Source organism: Homalodisca vitripennis, chromosome 1 (genome assembly GCF_021130785.1).
Source record: "Homalodisca vitripennis isolate AUS2020 chromosome 1, UT_GWSS_2.1, whole genome shotgun sequence".
NCBI classification, from domain to species: domain Eukaryota; kingdom Metazoa; phylum Arthropoda; class Insecta; order Hemiptera; family Cicadellidae; genus Homalodisca; species Homalodisca vitripennis.
In genome coordinates this window covers 182407016-182425491 of record NC_060207.1, presented here as the reverse complement: position 1 = coordinate 182425491, position 18476 = coordinate 182407016, and the positions used below count along the sequence as shown (strand labels likewise).

The following is an 18476-nucleotide window of genomic DNA, read 5'->3' as shown; positions in this document are numbered from 1 at the left end:
AAAAAAATCAAATAGCAACCTAGGCTGTGTTGTACATAGTTAGATAGGTCTTTAAAAAATAAACATTTTCTACATTTAAAGTTTGTCTCTATCTCTAATGGTTTCAAAACTGTAGTACAAAAATATATTTTTTAATAAATAATTGAGTATTTGCATTTGTTGTTTATTTTATTCCATAAATTCAAATACAACACTTATTAAACACGTTTTGTGTCAAAAACATTAATTAGCAAGCTTTGACTTACCGAAAACTGGATACTAATAGGCAACAGTTTTTCTTATACACGTTTATGATATAAGTATAAAAAGAAACCAAAGAATTTAAACATATTTAAGAATATTTTTATTAAACTTGTCAAACACTCAGTATTTTAAATTCTAAAAAATAATTGAGTAAGGGGAAAATTTAAAAAGTGTTTGTATTAATGTGCATTAATTATCTCTTTTAAGTAAAACATTTCCCAAAATTCTATGACTAAAAATAAGGAGTCATAAGGTCCTCAACAGCGTTTGAGGTTTAATACTGTAATTATATGGCTAAAGTCAAGATGGTTACTAGTACAGCTGGATCTTATGGATTTGACTTATTAAGTGGGTAAATATAACTCCATTGTTATGTTGGATTATTCTAAGGCCTTTGATTCAATGGACCATGAGATGCTTTTAGCGAAGATGAGCTATTATGGCTTTGACTTGAGCGTAGTCAATTGGATAAGGTCATACTTAGACTCCAGGCTGCAGGTGAAGCGTAAAGGGAGTGAAACGTCAACCCCGCTTGTGAAGTATCGAGGCATTCCTGAAGGTAGTTGCCTAGGGCCTATTCTGTTCAATATGTACACAGCTGATATGCCGAGCTGTGTGCAAAATTGCACAGTTCATTTGTATGCTGACGACTCGCAGCTGCACTTGTCTTATGAGCCATCGCAGATGGTGTCAGCCATTGATATGATCAATGTCGACCTTGAAAAAATATTGGGGTGGTCAATGGCGAATGGGTTGAAACTAAACATAGGCAAGTGCACTGTGTTGCATACGGCGCCACACAACATTGTGCAGTCCCTCAGTGAAAGAGGAGTGATGGTGAGGCTTGATGGCCAGAGTTTGGCTGTATTTGATAGGGCGAGGACTCTTGGCGTTGTGCTAGACAGCGGCCTCACGTTCTCTGACCATGTCACGCATGCCTGTCAACGAGCACTCGGTAGACTGAGGGGACTCTACAGATTTAGAGATCTTTTACCTGAGTCTGCGAAACTATGTATCATGCAGTCACTAGTCCTGTCCGTTTTCGCCTACTGTTTCCCAGCCTACGGGAATAGCATTTCTGGAGAAGATATGCATCGCATTCAAAAGTTAAAAACTCTGCAATCTGTTTCATTTTTAATTTGAAACGATTTGAGCATGTCTCTCCTTACAGAGATGCCACTGGGATGATGTCAGTAGAGACCGTCTGCAGGGTCATGACGTGCTGCATGGTCCACAAGGCTCTCGTTAATCAGGAGCCTCAGTACCTTAGTGAGAAGCTCTCATTTCGGGATGAGGTCTCTCAGCGCAGAACCCGTCATGGGAATCTTTTTCACTTTCCCAAAGTTAGGTTGGAGTTGGGAAGGAGGAGCTTCTCTTATTTCGGCCCGAAATTGTACAACGACCTCCCACCAAACGTGAAACAATGTTCAATAGCTACATTTAAGAATAAGATAAGGCAGAATTTGCTTAATGTATAGATTTTCTTTATTTATTTGTATTTAATTTTCATGTGTATGTTGTATGTGACGATAGTTGTTCTGAAAAGCAGTTGTTCTGTATGTAACTGAGAAACGCTTGATGAAAATAAAGACAACATTATTATTATTATTATTAAAATCGTGTCATTATTTGTTCATCTGTGTGATTTGTTTCTCTATGAATCTTATAGAAAGGTCCCATAAACTTGAAACTTGGTGCATCGGTTCCTCTTGGTTCAAGGAATAACGCTATTGATTTTAGGGTCTAAAAGTAAAAGAGCAGTACGTCCGTCTGTCTGACTGTCTGTGCGCTACCTCTTTCATTACATTATGTTTGGTTCTGTGGTACTCTGTTATATCAGTTTATTTTCCTAAATATTAGCTACTATATAACAGCAACTATATTTGCAGCAAATTCTGAAATGTCAGTAGTACAAAGTGTTACTTTAGTTTTAAATAAAAAATCTTCTATAACTTGCAAAGTCTTATTTAGTATTTTTCCTGAAGTATGAAAATATTTACTTGTTTCTGTTGTTGTTGTTTGTTGAACTTTGCTTGTTCTGTTATATTCAGCAGATCACTTAAAGTTTCTTCATTTAAATGTTTTAGTAGTTTGATGACATACAATGTATAATATTATGTGCTTTGTAACTTTACATTGGAATGAGTGTAGGGATGCTCTAAATTAATTAATTAATTTTTGGGTAAGTGCTCAAATTTGTGAGTGATCAGTCTGAAAAGTGCAAGCAAGACTGTACAAAGTGTGTTTAAAACAAATTCTAAAATGTTTTGTGTCCAGAACCATCTTAGATAACTACATTTTCTCAGCCATCAATCTTGACACACTAATAATATCCAAATAAGAGAAATCTGTCGTACTATTAAAAAAGAATGATATTAGGAGCTATTGTGCAAGTGAGACTATAGCCTTGAGTATAATGCGTATTTGGATCACTAAACATTTTGTAATTATTATTTTGGCAGGGTGTACACATCAGTCTGCCAAGTGTGTACTAGACTTTGAGCCTATTTTAACCTTTTACTTTGTGATACTGGGAAGGCTATTTATTTTTCAAATTATACACAGTGTTAAAAAAAAATATATTTACACTTATATGGGTATATTGTCACTATACAAATTCAAATTATTGTGGTATTACATGAAAGAAAAAAAATCATATGTAGTATGAATTTCGATGTACATTACTTTTAAAATTAATTTTGAATTACTTTGGCCAGTGAAAATATATTCTTCAATAAATATATGTCAAATATCAATGTATGTGTTGTTATTAAATAATATAAACGTATGTTATTCCATTCATAATCGAATTTTAACTTGGATATACGAGTATTAATTACGACATACAGAACTGTCAACCAGTCTTAAATGTAGGCATGTGTAAAGTTTAGAACCATTTTAAAGTATTGATGAGATAGAAACAATAATAATAAAAAACACAATTTGTGATAATCACTAAAAAAATAGTGGATATTACATTTTTTTAATGTGTTTTAATGTTGGATGCTAAAATAAGTAATAATCACTAACAACTATTTTACTAAAAAGATCATTGACAGTAGTGAGATGTAAAAATTATGTATCACAAGGAGATTCTTTAATCAATGATTTATTCCACAGAGGTTACCATTTCAATAAACAGTAAAACATATTTTTTTATGAAGTAACTTATGTCAGATTGTAAGTCATTGATTAGTTCAAATTGTCATGTAATAAGTAGAACCATAAAAATTAGTAAGTTCTGTTGGAATTTTCCCAACTTATATACTATTACTATTTTGACATTATATTTAAACTAATAATAAAAAAGGTTTCATTAATATTAAGTTTTTCCTTATCTATTTAACAATAATGTATTGAGTGGGTTTAATAATGTTAATACCCAGGTCAAAATTAATTAATTTTATAATTTTAGACTTGCTGTTACATTAAAAAAATTTATTTCCTTTAGTAGGTAGTAAATATTCAAAGTTTGTCTAAGCATTTAATTTTATATATTTTGATAGTTTTGTGCAGAACATTGATTTTTTTACAAATTAGTGTAAACAATTATGAACGTGTTCTCCGACCAAAACTTGTTGATTCCTATCTTCCCTCAGGCCGTTTCACTTTCCAAAACTTCATGCTTACTGCTCAGACAATAACAGAGACTCGATTGCTCCTCTTTTCTGGCGTGTAGTGCTCCCGGTCCTCAGGCTGGCAGTTTAGAGCACTGTAATCTATCGGGAAGCAGCACACTCTGGTGGCCACACAGCCAAACAAGTACTGCCCTGGACCGTTCGGGTGACGACCCAGCAGGAAGTTGGTGAAGGCCAGACGATACACAGCGTAGCTCACAGGGTGATCTCCATTCTGCTCACAGGGCATTTCATATGGTATTAGACTATCTACATTTTTTATCCTGAGAAGGAATGCATTTTTAATCAAGAAAAGTGTTATACAGAATTTCTAAAAAAATTCTTATGTCAACTTACAGATGTTAATGCTTTGTAAGCTTCATCCAGAATCTCCCCAACTCTCTGTGTTGTAAATCCCAACATTGATGAATAGAAAGAACTCAACTCATCCCTAGAAATGGTTCCGGATCCTGTAAAATCCGATTTTAGTGAAAGTCATTAAACAGTAGAAATAAACCGAGAGGACAATATTGATATTTAAAAAAACATTTGAACATATATAGTCTATTTAACAAAAAACAAATTCTAGAGCTTTACAGCTCGTATATTCAAATACAAGATGAAATCATAGCTGTAGTGTCACAATACTTGCTGACTATTAATATTTTGTTTGTTAAACAGTTAGCAATAATGTTTTTATTACTTTACAATATTTTTGGATTTTTCATTACTTCTATTCACAGATTTTTTAGATTACCAACAATGTTGTTCAGAAGGTGCTACTGTATAGCTTTTGTGTCAACTTACCACTTTTGTTGATAGCCTGGAAAAACAGTTTGGGTAGATACTGCAACCAGACAGGGAAGTCTGACAGGCTATGAGTGGTAGAACATAGTTTGCTCCAACAATGAAACCATTCCTCTAGTCCAATATATTGTTTCCACAAGGCTACCTTGGTTGGTTCTTCGTCTGCCCAATGTAACACATGTCAAATGAAGTTATTAAATTAGTAATTTACAACGTGTATAGAGTAGGTAAATATTCCTCAAGCCAATAGTGTAGCCAGGAAAAATTTTGGGAGGTCCAGACAACTGATATTTTCCCGTAGTGGACAGAGAGCAAGGCCCCATTTTGTTCCTTAAAAAGTTCTTGACCCATTTCTTTGTTGAGAACGATCTTTCAGCAGTACATGTCAGTAATACTGAATTATTTAAATAATAATAATAGTTTACTAAAAAAGTAATTAAAAAATGAAAATTTGGGGGAGTACCTTTGCTGGCTACGTCCTTTCCTCAAGCTTTCATATGGAACTTGTATGTACCCACCTCCGACTGAAGAGGTGCTGCTCATGAATGTTGTCACAAAACCGTGCTGTACTTGAACCATGACATGGAACTCAGGACTGTTTGTTGACCAATCGGCAAATCTTCTCAATCTCTGCAAAGTTTCAGAAAGTTCAAGAATTCTCTTTTTTGCCGATTCTGTAAGAACTGATAAAATCCCAGCTGCTTCAAACCTCATTATACTGTAGAATAGAAATAATGGTAATATCCTGTCTCTACACTGACAAGAGATGTCAAAAGCCTGTTGTGTCAAAATAAAGGCAATTGCCTGTGTGTCATTGATACATTAATATTTCCTTTGTAACATACTTTTGTGCCGTATTATGGGTAATAACATTTGTCATATTACTTTTCTTTTTTTTCCATAAAATTTTCCAATTGTTTCTGTTTATATCGCTGACGTTGTGTAAACAAATGTTTCTGCTGCTTACCCAACAGCAGAATAACTGTTGACTCATTGTGCATACAATACATATTACGTTTGGCAACCACTTAGGTAATACATTTGTGTCTTCCATTAGAGAATCAATATCTCAATACGGACAAAGGAAAATATTGTAACTATGCAAATAAGTATCTTGTTAGGATCCGATTTTATGTTTCTCTTAAAAACTATCATGGATAACACTTCTGAAAATTGCTTACGTAAAATTTCGTCAAATCATATACATACATCAATTAGCTGGAAAATTCCTTCAGAGCTAAGAATTAACTCATTTAAAAATAAAATTGTAATCCTTTATCAGATAAAACTTAACGAAAAGCTCTTCTATTTCGTTAAAAAGCCCAATGTTTGCGTTGTGTCCACTTCTGCTTTTCACATGCCATTTTGTTATTACCATGTTATTATCTAAGAAGCATCTAATTATTCAAATTTATCCATTTATCAGCCTTATAAGACTCATATTACCTTCTTTAATAAATGTTGAACACTTAAATATATCTTTGGTTAAACATATAGAAAGTAACACAGCCCTTAGTTACTTTCTACTGTTATTATAGGGTACACACTTAAGTTGTACATAGTTTATTTGCTTGTGTGTACTTCACTATTTATAAATAAGAACTCGTATCCTACAGTTCATGCTTGTAATATTTTTCATTATCAGCTGACAATGATTTAAAGGCCTTGTGGTGCACAACTCGTGTAGTATATATACTTTTCAATGCTATAAAATTTGCTACATGATGCTAAAAGCTCACTCATCTTTCTGGAATGTTACCATTATTAACCAGAAGGTTAAGCGGTTAAACAGATGCACTTTTTGTTTAAAAAATTGTATCTTTATCACAAAAAAATATTTCTTGGTTTATATTGATTAAGAATATATGTGTGTGTTTTATATTATCAAAAAGACGCATTAGTTTTATGAAGCCTGGTTTCAAACGCCGCTACACATACACAGTGCAACTGTAGTTTTTCATACATATAAACTCATAATGGGAGCAACACAAGGAAAGTAGATAAAAAAGGAGCTTTCTTAAGAGGCAAAAAGAAAACAAACATGTGAACTACTCACCAGGAGAGTTTTAAGTCATAGTAAGTAAGGTTTTAATTAAAAGCTTGATTACGGAAATCTTGTTTTTTTAACTCAGGTAAAATTTTCTTCTAAACCAGTTATTCAAAAGGTCAGAAATTAATTCTGAACGTTGGTTACTAAGGTGTACGTATTACTATTTTTTTTGTAAATAATAACAGATTAGAAATACAATTTAAAACAGATTTTATTAAAAGAATCATAAACTTATAAATTTGTAATATATTTTTAAACCTAATAGATGCGTCATGTAACCTACAATGTGTTGAAAATTTCAAAATAATTTATGGTATCGTTTAAAAGTGATTGGGTCCTAATTAAGTTGTGAATTTCTCATTTAAATAGGATTGATCTGAAAAGGTTCATCTCTCCCCTTAGTATTTCAGAATAAAAATTAATTATTACCTCAGAGAAGTTCTCGAAATCTTGTTCGGATATCAAATCATCATGATCATTGTCAAGTAAATGAGAAAAGAAGTGACCAAGCTTCTCCTTCTGCGTAGAGGACAAGTTGTTGGTCACAGCTGCAGTTTCATCTCCCGTCAGCATTAAGTTCTCATCTTCGCTTGGGTATCTTTTGATGTATGAGGCTTGAAATGACAATAACAGATATATTAATAATTGAACAATTATACAAAATAAATAAATATATTATTATACACAAATACAATATTAACAAGTAAATACAAAAAAATTAAAATCTACTTTTCAAAATTCTAGGATATTAATAACCTGTTTTTATATTGAATGCTGTTTTTTACAATCAAAACAATGTGATAGATCAGTAAAAAACAATTTATCAAAGCATGGACAACTGGTTATAATTCTGTTTTATAAGTTTATATCTCTTTTTATTATTTAAGTTACAAAGATGCTTAAGAGCACTAACAGTAAGTTTAATTTTTGTATTTAAAAAAATCAAAAATCAAAACGGTTTCATGCTTGAGCATAAAAAGTCCTAAAATTGTGCAATATTTGTAAATAAATCACACAAAACTGGATGAGGAGAGGATTACTCCCCGAAATTTGAAGATTACTATGATGATTAATGGTTGCAACTGATGTTTTTCCAAATGGGAATACACTGAAAATAATCATTTATTACTTCAGAAGTTCCACTATCACCTTACCCTAAATAAAGTAGTTTGTACTCACCCCAGACATGAACACTCCAGTTATGGGGGTTGTCTGTGGGAGTTGCCCTTGATGCTGGACTGTCTGACGAGTTGCCAGTGGCTGCAGCAACCATCATTTCGACATTGCCTTCTGGCAAAGTCCTCCATCGCTTCAGCAGCTCCTTTGTCCTGTCCTTGGTGCGATCACAGGCTTGTCTCCAGGTAGAGATGAACTTACGCGGCACTCTCGTGCTGTCACTCACTAAATATCGTCATATTGATAACACATTATTAAATAAACAATCAATAATAACAAATCAAACTATGTATGTATTTTAAACTTACTCTGTATGAAGGATGTGCATGATGAGTGTAGTAAATGAAAGAGGTAAAATCTGTTCTTTGCAAATGATTACAGCTAACATATAGAGCTAACGGTATAAAGAAAAACTATATAGCTGTCTATATCATATTTGAAAAATCCTTGAAATAAAAGTAATTCTACATAACACAGCATTGACATACGCTGTACAAATATATTTTTCATCATAATAAATCAAAGAAAAGCTGTTGTTCACAGCTGATTTTAGTGCAGAAAACGACTCTTATCCAATTATATTTTATGGTAACCTCTCTTCAATGACAATGATTCTCCACATGTACATGAGAATTAATTATTCAGTCTCATCTGGAACAGTCCCTAATATTTAACCCTTGCAAGATCTTACTTTGGTACCCCTCACCGTATTTGCTACTCCTAGTTCACCCACACATTTCATTTTTATGAGTCCTCCTCGATTTTCTCTGTTTATATATGTTATATACATTGTACGGTAACATTTGTTATAACTCTTACCAGTTAAATTAACCAAAACAAAATTCAGTCATCTTTTTATGAAAATTAAATTGTTTAATAAGTTACCAATGCTAGATCTGTATCTTTAGTCAAATTTAAAACAGTTTTGAAGTGCTGGTTAAAAGTTAATATATTTTATTGTGTTGATAAATTCTTAAGTTGTGATACCACAACAATAATTTTTTAAATTTTGTCTCTCAATGTATTTATTTATTCAGTTTTAATATTGTTTTAAAATTGTATCCATGTTAAATGCGTTAATAGTTAATTATTATTGTTAATTTATATAGATCTGTTGGTTGTTTGGTTATTGTTGTTATTAATTATATAGATCTATATATTTACTGGTAGGCTGGATTGAGTAGGTAGAATCTGAATTCTTTGTTTTAGTTTTAGTTTAGAATATTTTAGAAACTTGAAGAAGTCTATAGCACTACCGAATGTGTTTAAAGACCAATAAAGATCTTGAATCTTGAATCATATCTTACCTTGACTGGCAGTATCAGCTTCCGCTTCCTGCGAACACAAGCTACTTCTCTTGACTGCTTCTATTGCTGCACTCAGTTTCCGCTGGGGCACGCCACTATCGCTTACCGATTCTCTGATGAAACTAACTCTTCGACTCAAGGCAGACTCTTTATCTTTTTTGACTGTAGAGTCATTTTTGTTGTGGGTATTTTCGTGTTTAGACTCATTCTCTTTGTTTTCAGCAATACTATTTGAGTTTGAGTTTTCCATAATCCTAAGTTCCTAAAGTAAAACTTATTGAAGCAAAGTGGAAAATTTAGCTGAGTATAATTTTTTTAAATACTTTTAATATTCCTAAGTTACCGCATGAAGTGTAAAATATAGATACACCAAATTGCAACTCAATTCAAAAACTCAAACAGTGGAAAATGTCAAAAATAAAAATATAATATCAAAAGTTAAAATAATTATAGATTAAAATTACAAACTAAATTTAAAAGTGAAAATTTCTTGTCCAGCTACATTTAATTCAAGAAATTCTTAATTGAGTAGAAACATCCTTATATTAGGTGCTTTCGGTGTCTTCACATTAAAAAAGTCACAGCATATTAATTGGCAGTCCCAACACCGCGGTCGCCAGACCCGACATTTGGGTATTCACCGCCAGACCCAGTCAGTTCAATGGATACTTTGAGCAAATTCACTCTATCACACGTGACGTAATCGCTTACTGTGTGTAAATCCGTCCACATCAAAATACTTAGCAAATTAAATTTCTCAAACATTGCTTCAAATGTGTACGGTACAGAGACGTGAATATCATTGTATTTAGTTTTTTTAATTAACTTTACTTGAAAAACATTATATATATATATATATATATATATATATATATATATATATATATATATATATATATTAAGGCCAACAAGTAATGTACGTCGTGTTTGAAGCAAGAATCTTGTTATTGTACAAGCTATGAATGGCAGAACCCTACATAGAAGGTCATAGAAAAGGTAAAACAATCCTAACCTCAACAAATCATTGTTTTAATACTAAACTTGGCAAGATGACTATAAAATAGAGGCCGTCATCGACTGCAATCAATATGAAAGTGCCAACATCTAAGATTGATTATCATACAGATGGATAACAATCAATCAATCACAGCCTATCGCTATCAATCTGCACTATTATGTAAACATTCCATTGAGCTACTACTGTAATTCTTCTATTATTTCAGACTATTTAGTTAGATTACTTGGGTCGTACTTTAAGAAATCAATTAACGAATTTGACCAACACTTAAATTTTATTTTATGGGCCGGCCGTATTGAAACAATGTTGAGTTTTACTCCATAAGAATAATGTTAAACCTCAAACACATCTAAGGTCTTATAGAGTTATGGGAGGTGTCCCATTTTAAAACCATAAAAATATGCATCCAAACGTATTCATAACATTTATAGGTACTTGTTAAATTTACGAACGATGAAAAAGAAAAGTTTGATATTTTTTATGAATAGTCAATAAAAATTACAAAATGACTAAGAGCTTAGTTGCGTATCATTGATATTTCTAAAATAAGGCATCTTCCATAATTCTAATATTAAACATAAGGGCGTACAGGTGAGGTGGTCATTGTCCGATTTTAACATCGTTCTTATCAGATTAAAATAAAGATGGCTGCCGATACAATAGGCTCTTGAGATGTGTTTACTGCTAGAAGAAGTAACATATAACTTCATACAACCTTTTTTGTTTCTAGATCTTCAATTGAGTTACGTGAGAAAATAGCTACAATATATTTTGCATAGAGAGTTTAGCTGATGAGAGGCAATGACATATCCATACCGTTGTTATAAAAGTGATAACATAGCTCTCAAAATCGATCCTTGAGAAATTCCGAAGCCTTGTTTTCAAAGCAGACTGTTAACGTTGTGTCGATCTAAACGCATTTTCTCGATACTTTTTGTAAAAAATATTTACCTGAAATGATGTATGCATTGAAAAAAGTGACAGTCATAAATGTATCAACTCTTTCTATGTCTGCAATGTGCTTGTACAGTTTTAACGATACTTTAAAATTTATGTGCACAAATTAAAAATAAAATTAAACTAAACAACGTAAAGTCTTGGCAATTTTTGTATTTGTATGATTTACATTAACTACATGTGGAAGTGAAATAGAAACTGAAGTAGTTCGTAAGCATTTATTTTAAAAGTTAATCGGTCACCATAATAGTTTTAAACAATGAATAACGTTTTGGAACGTGAGACGTGAATCTAATAGACCCAAATTGATCATTATGACACCATTGCACGTAAGATACCAATAAAAGTATCATAGAACAAATAGTTCGTTCGTATTATGGGAGTTTGCACTCTTAGTTTTGTAACCTAAGGTGTGTACGAATAAGATGGAAAATATGAATGCACGGCCAGAGTTAGAACAAAGAGGTGGGGTGCCAGTGTCGGTAATCGCTCTCGAGAATATTGAATGTCACAGGTTGTCTCGGCTTACATCGATCGTTTAATCGATGCTTTCAATCGCATTCAGTAGACATCTCCAGTCTGTCACGATTTCATGAATAATTAATTGTTCGACACAATACATGACGAAAATGCACCGGTACCCACACGGATACTATAGTATCCGTGGGTACCCATAAGTTCCCAGTACAACGCAAATTATCTTAGAACATTTAAACGAACAAAAATAAGTAAATATAAAACATTTTATGTTCAAGAATTCCTATGCCACCATGTGTGTAATTTTTATTAAATGGCAAAATCTAATAACGCGTTGAAATTTTGCATTTCTACTTCTATCGAGATTTAACTTATAGTTAGAAAACGTCTCTGATCTTTAAAACAGGACCTGCTTTGGAACTTAACGTAGAATTTTATAAAAGCCGATATACCGAAAAAGTTAGGAAAATATAGCTACAAGAACGCTAATAAACTATTTAACGCAGAACTATATAAACTATTTAATTTTTATTATCAATAAAAGATTTTTCAAAAATTCCACTGCAGTTTTTTTAGGAATAAATGCTTCTTTATGATTAGGTTGTATATAATTTTATAGAAAAAAGTAAAATCCTCATTTTTATCATAATTTAAATATCAATATTCAATATATTCAAGTATTTCTATGGTAATTTAAGAGATAGCCGCAGAGAAACAAAGTAGTTTACTATAGTTGTTTCATCAAAATTAATGGATAAAAATGGTTAAAATCTAAATGTTGGCCTTTTAATACAATATTGAACATTGACTTTAAACTATAGGTTGTAGATATACATAAACTTGGGCAACAATTTTAGGTTGTCTATTTAGATAGCCGAAAGGTGATGTTAAGTAATTTTTATTTAAGGACAATTTTCAGATGTTTACTTAAGCAGGCACAGTAGAGAGGTATATTTAAAGTATAGTAATTTTTAAATAATGACCCGTGCGTAGACTGTCTATTAAAAGATTTGTTGGATTATAGCCTACCTAGCTATTTATCTCATTCAACGATGTATGTTAATCATTTCCTTAAGAAAAGCAATTGAAAAAAACTAGCAACCGCGAGCTGTGTACGGGTAAAATACCTCAGCGAGAGCTGTGAGAGTGGGAGTGCCCCCAAACGCGATCGCGGTGCACGCAAAAACCATATTTGTCGTCTTTCAGTCGTAAAAATTATTGATAATTTTTAATGTTTCGATTTAAAAATTGAATTCTGCATGTCGACTTTCGAGCTAAAAACTACTTATATGTGGTATTAGAGACTCATACTCTTCAGGGACTCTTCCTTTAAGTGTCGATGAAAAGTTTTTATGTAGGCATAGGTCAAGCTGCGTATAATTTCAAAGATTTTAAAGAAACAAAAAAAATTATATGAGAAGGAAATAAAATTTATACAACAGTACACAATGACGGCCAATTACTGTATTTTACAAATGTAAACTGACTAGTCCTTATTTTTTTTATTTGAGGGTTATCCTTTTTGATACTAACATGTAGAGAACTAATACAAATAATATTTTACAAAATTTCGTTTTTCAACGCGTTGTTCTTATTCAGGTATTTTTATATGAAATTTTCAGCCCATGCGGATATTTTACTCTAGAACAAGTGAAAATAATCTTACTATGAATCTTCTCGTGGAGCTGAAGGTGTTAAACAAAACTATTTTACTTCCAGAGTCCCCACCACAGTGAAGGAAGCTTGTAAAGTTGTAAACAGATTTGGTTAAAGACCACCAATTGGTGAAAATTTTAGTTCTCATTTCCAAGTTTGCTTTTTGATAAATCTCTCTAGAAAAAGTATACAGTCTGTTTAGTTTGTGATATTTAAAAACAAAATAGCTACCGGTACAATTTTTTCTAAACCAAGCCATTCAAAAAAAAAATTAAAAGCAGTCCTGTATATGTATGGTAACCCAGCGAAACATCTTCTATAGTGTTCAAATGAAAACCCAATACTAGTACGGAAATATTCCTGAATAAACATATAAGTAACAACAAGAAATCACAGAAATAACATTATTTATTCTTTGCTCGCTGGTCACAACAAGCAAGTCGTATGTCAAGCCCGTAACCAATCGCTACCGAAGTGTTTATAAGCATTACAGGAATGTGGAATGTTAGGGACGGTTTCAGTTTGTAAGCAACACAAGTAACGAAAAGACTGTGTTAAACGTAGTGTACAGTAATATAACAAGTCAAGTGTTTACAAAAATGTTATTAATTAAACCGTTCCAACTTACAAGTACACTTGATATGGCTTAATAAATAAGTTCCTAGTGAATGATAAAACATTATTTAACCGGTATCTTCAAACCATTTACCCAGTGAACTTTTCTTATTAACTCCTCGAGTCTTTAAGATGGATCGTCTAGTAAAGTTCTCTGGCATTTCAGTAGCGTCAAGTTAGTAAACTGTTGGAGGGTTTACTAATTTCTTTCGTTGACCAGTCCTTGACGTGGACCCACTCAGGCATCTTCCTCGTTTGTTGCGTGACGTATTCATACCTGTAGTTCATACTCAGATATACAACTACCATCATGATCGTGTTAATGGTAAACCAGGGAATATGTCTTTTAGAAGAAGAAATGAATTTGTCTGGAGTTTAGACGCCGTAGATCCGCATTGCCCTCATGACAAAGGCGTCAACACCTTCACTGCTGGTCTATTCTACAGAACGTGGTACTAAGCCTCTGCGCTGTAAGGCGTCTGCCGCAGTCAAAGTGTTGATCAGCATCTTCGCCTTTTTCAAAAGACGTAGAAGTGCGCGAGGAATTGCTGTTGGTCCAAAATATTAGAACGCTGTTCTGCTGTCTTTGGTTATGGAACAGCTATAGAAGGAACGCATTGCTTCCCACTGAAAGGTATTCTCAAGTACTTGGCGAAGGTTGCCGTTTTAATCGATCTTGCTGCATTTGAGCCTTGTCGGGACAGATAGAGCTGTTGCGGAATTTCAAGTGAGGCTGTGATACTGCGTCCCATTTTCCTGAAGTCGAGTTTGCGGGAATATCTCCAAATTCCTTGCTGGATCGGCTCGAAGTATCCAAATCTTCTGTAGCCAGAAAGTTGGAAAAGGTAAAGAAAACGCTTGTGCTAATAATGTATCTACGCATTTCTCTTGCTTGCAGGATTACTGACAATACCTGGGTCCACACATCATATATAAATTGCATTATGGCCCTTGGTACGATTGCAAAAGTTTTATGGCCAGGGTTTTCACATTCTCAAGACATGCCTTGCACAACTAAATGCTCGGTCGAAGTTGTCAGAGTTATAAACAAACTGATACAATCTGTGACACGCAAGAGACGGGTGGAATTATACCAAGAATGTTCTTTGTTTAACACAGAACATTTTATCTAAAGTTTACAAGAGATACACTTCCTCAAGATATCTGTCTTATTATGCAATCGAGATACGACATAGAACCATGTTTCGCCTCGGTTTGCTTTTAGCTTAATCTTGAACTCCCACGGATTATTTTACCTTTAAGGGTTCCTCAAACTTCCGACAAACCAGGTGCAGGGGCCTGCAGTGGCAGTTTTAATGGAACTAAGGCCAGCAAATAAAGGGTGATAAAACAGATTCGTTTTCTATGAGATAAATAAATCATCGTACTGCTTGCTCAAAGTTACCCCTGATCATCGATTATGTAAAGGGGCGGGAACCAGGGGTGTGAGGCCGACTTGACTTGGTGACTGTTGTGGAGTGTCTGTCGCGCCTCTGTAAAGTCGGGCAGTAAGGAAAGATATCATCAGTCACAGCTCAACTTCTCTTAGGTGCTTGGGGAAAGTCGACGGAATAGGAACGTTCACATTCAATAGGTACACTGAATATTGGTTGTATGTGCGTCCACTTATGTCACGTGGGTCTCAAAACTACAAACAATAGAAACGTAGCCTACAAATAATTCACGAAGCACAGTTTCAAAAAGAACAAAGTAATAATTTACTTTACACATACGAAAACAGTGTAACAGTGTAAAAACACAAAACAACGTCGTAAATTATAAAATTAAGTAATATGAAGAAGGGAAGAGAAAAACGAACGCAGTGCCTTTTAGACCTACGACACATATAAGAAAATCTTAAGTGAAGCAGAAGAGGTCTTGCATTGATGAAAATGACAGTGTGATTAACAATCTACACAAAATATCCGATGACGGTCGATAATCAAACATTATTTCTATAAATTTGATAACACAATTAGACTAACCCTTTATGTTTGTGTTTTCACAAAATCCCCAAGTTATCACACTTTTGGAAACGGCTAGACAGGTAGAAGACAGGTGGTAACCATTGATTTTGTCGCGGTCGCGTGCCTGCTTTGCATGTCTGGTGTCGGTTGGTGGTTTGCTGCTTATGAAACATTTTGTTACCTCGGCTCTGCTGTCAGTTGCACCTCTCCTTGCGACTCCATACCTTTTTGATAATTACATAGTCGCAACTCGAAAAACTCGTCAATTGTAATGTTAGGACATGTATTAAACTGTAAGCCACTGAAGAACAGTTAATTACACAATGATGGTTTGTACACTTTTAATCGATGGTGTCTTACGGTTAGGGTTTTATAGAATAAAGTATAAATAAACCCTTTGTACGCTATAAACGACCTACCTGGAGAATACTGAGTATCTTTACTCATTCTGTATTCTGTAGTACTAATTTAGCGTTTAATGGGTTAGGTGTCAGTAACGTATAATATTTATTTTGTATGTATATACATATATTTTTTATCTTCAAAATAATAAATAAGACGATATTATTAAACGATTTCTATATTTCCGTTTAAATAATCATCAGCAAATTGATCAAAGTTGTAAAAATGTGGTTAAAATAACATTGAAAACGTAAAACATAAACAACAACACAGAAAATAAAAAAAATAATTATAATAATTTATAATATTATTATTATTATATATATATATATATATATATATATATATATATATATATATATATATATATAATTCTTACTTTGATTTTCTGTGTTGTTTATGTTTTACGTTTTCAATGTTCCTATAACCATATTTCTATGTTATATCTATGTCTTCTACATGTACTGTATGTGATGTGTTATATTAAAATAAACTGATTATATAATATTAAAATTTAATTTTATAGGCTACATTATTTGATTTTTTACTTTCAAAAAATAGAATGGAAATAACACTTTACTATCTTATTTTGACTGAATTATATTTTAAGATTAAATTTAATTTTTTTTCCAAGTTGTTTCTCCATTCTATTTACATGTGTTTTAGTACTATATTGATTTGTGACTGTTTATCTGCATAGATAACTGTCGGCTCAAACTGTCTCAGATTCCAAAATGCAGAAAACGTGTTAAAGAAATATGTTTTTACCATCCAGTATCTCTCTCTCACTCTAAAAAAAAAAACCCAAATTGCTACAATATTAATATTACACTAGTATGATTGATCAGTTAAAAGGCTACAATTAATTTACCGGAAGGTTACTTTGCGGCGTGAAAAATGTCATTACAATTGTCATCTAGTTTAATTTTGTCGCTGATGTGGATATATTAATAGGCACTATACTGATAAATAAGTGTTTTGATTAAGTTTGGTGGTTAAAGTAAATTTACAGGCCGGTTTTAAAACTCTTGTATCGCATACTACATACCTAGTGAAGCAATGGTCGCCTAATGTTTAGTATTTGCAAATCGGAATAGAACGAATAAACTGTTAAAATAGTTTATCAAAGCAAGGTAAACAAACGCCGCCGAATGCACTAACAAGCAAGTCAACGCTATTCGGAAATACACAAAACCCTTTCACCACGGCACGTTGGCCGAACTAATTCTTACACCGCGGGATTGTTGTCTGGGTTGCCAGGAAACGGAAGTGCATGCGCATGGCACACCGCCTTATCGCTGTGCCACTGTAATATTGGTGGTAATCTACCTCTTCGAACGAATCCAACTCCCACTCAATTTGCAGTTGTGAACCACAAAATACATTAATCAAACATCCAAATGCCTATTTTAACGAATCTTTAAGTTTTAACATATTAGCGAGTCATTCTCAAATGTAGACCTACGCCATAAACAGATACATTATTAGTTTTACAGCCCTGCTCCAACGTCGTTGTCCTTATGTTCTGTTTTATAAGATCAAAACTTTATCATTTCAAAATAGGGTACAATGAGTAAGATACATATTTTTAAACCCTATTAAGGAAACATTTAGCACAAAACATATGTTTTTTTTAATCTCTTAGTATTATCTCATAGTGAAAATTGAATCTAAAAGTTCTAAAGTTTTTTTATATTTTTTACTATCTACACCTTTAAGTACAACTTTGGTGTCGAGGATGTCATAATTGTATCGTATTCTTCAATTTATTTGGGATATACCAAGTTGCATGATACAGGAGTTGCATGTCGCTATGAATTTTGATTCCTTCAAGAACTACAAATTAAGAAAAAATTCACGCTAACGTTAGTAAAACGATTATTTTTGGGATTGTTACAAATGTTTGGTTTGAAATATTATAATACATTTTCTTTCGTGCTACATATTCTAAAACAAAAGAAAAAAGAGTTACAGATAATGCACTATAATTACTTAACAGTTTTAAAAACAGAAATTTTTTGTATAAATAGGATTTTTTTCTAATATTTTTCTATGAATGCTTGTTAGGATTTCATATATATGTACATATTGTAGCTGCTCTGTAACGTAACTTCTGAGGGTATTTTTGGGATTTTGTCGATTACGACTTCAAAACAAAATCGACATAATGTTATAAATAAAAAT

General features: G+C 32.8%; 1 protein-coding gene across 1 annotated transcript; it reads right to left on the bottom strand.

The window, feature by feature from the left end:
- Positions 1-3335: 3335 nt before the first annotated feature.
- LOC124352855 lies at positions 3336-17525 on the bottom strand. Its single transcript, XM_046802564.1, has 8 exons — positions 17341-17525; positions 9201-9462; positions 7897-8118; positions 7147-7331; positions 5186-5297; positions 4668-4829; positions 4218-4330; positions 3336-4095 (listed from the first exon to the last, which is right to left on the bottom strand). Exons 2-8 carry the CDS (start codon positions 9448-9450, stop codon positions 3877-3879), a joined length of 1263 nt encoding a protein of 420 aa, XP_046658520.1. The 5' UTR covers positions 9451-9462; positions 17341-17525; the 3' UTR covers positions 3336-3876.
- Positions 17526-18476: the final 951 nt, after the last annotated feature.

Excerpts from the sequence above, each read along its gene's own strand:
- LOC124352855 (XM_046802564.1), bottom strand. The coding sequence starts at position 9,450 with ATGGAAAACTCAAACTCAAATAGTATTGCTGAAAACAAAGAGAATGAG. Across the intron at positions 4,331-4,667 it reads CCAGGCTATCAACAAAAGTG|GATCCGGAACCATTTCTAGG; the intron begins GTAAGTTGACAC and ends CGGATTTTACAG. Across the intron at positions 4,096-4,217 it reads CTTACAAAGCATTAACATCT|AATGGAGATCACCCTGTGAG; the intron begins GTAAGTTGACAT and ends CCCTGTGAGCAG.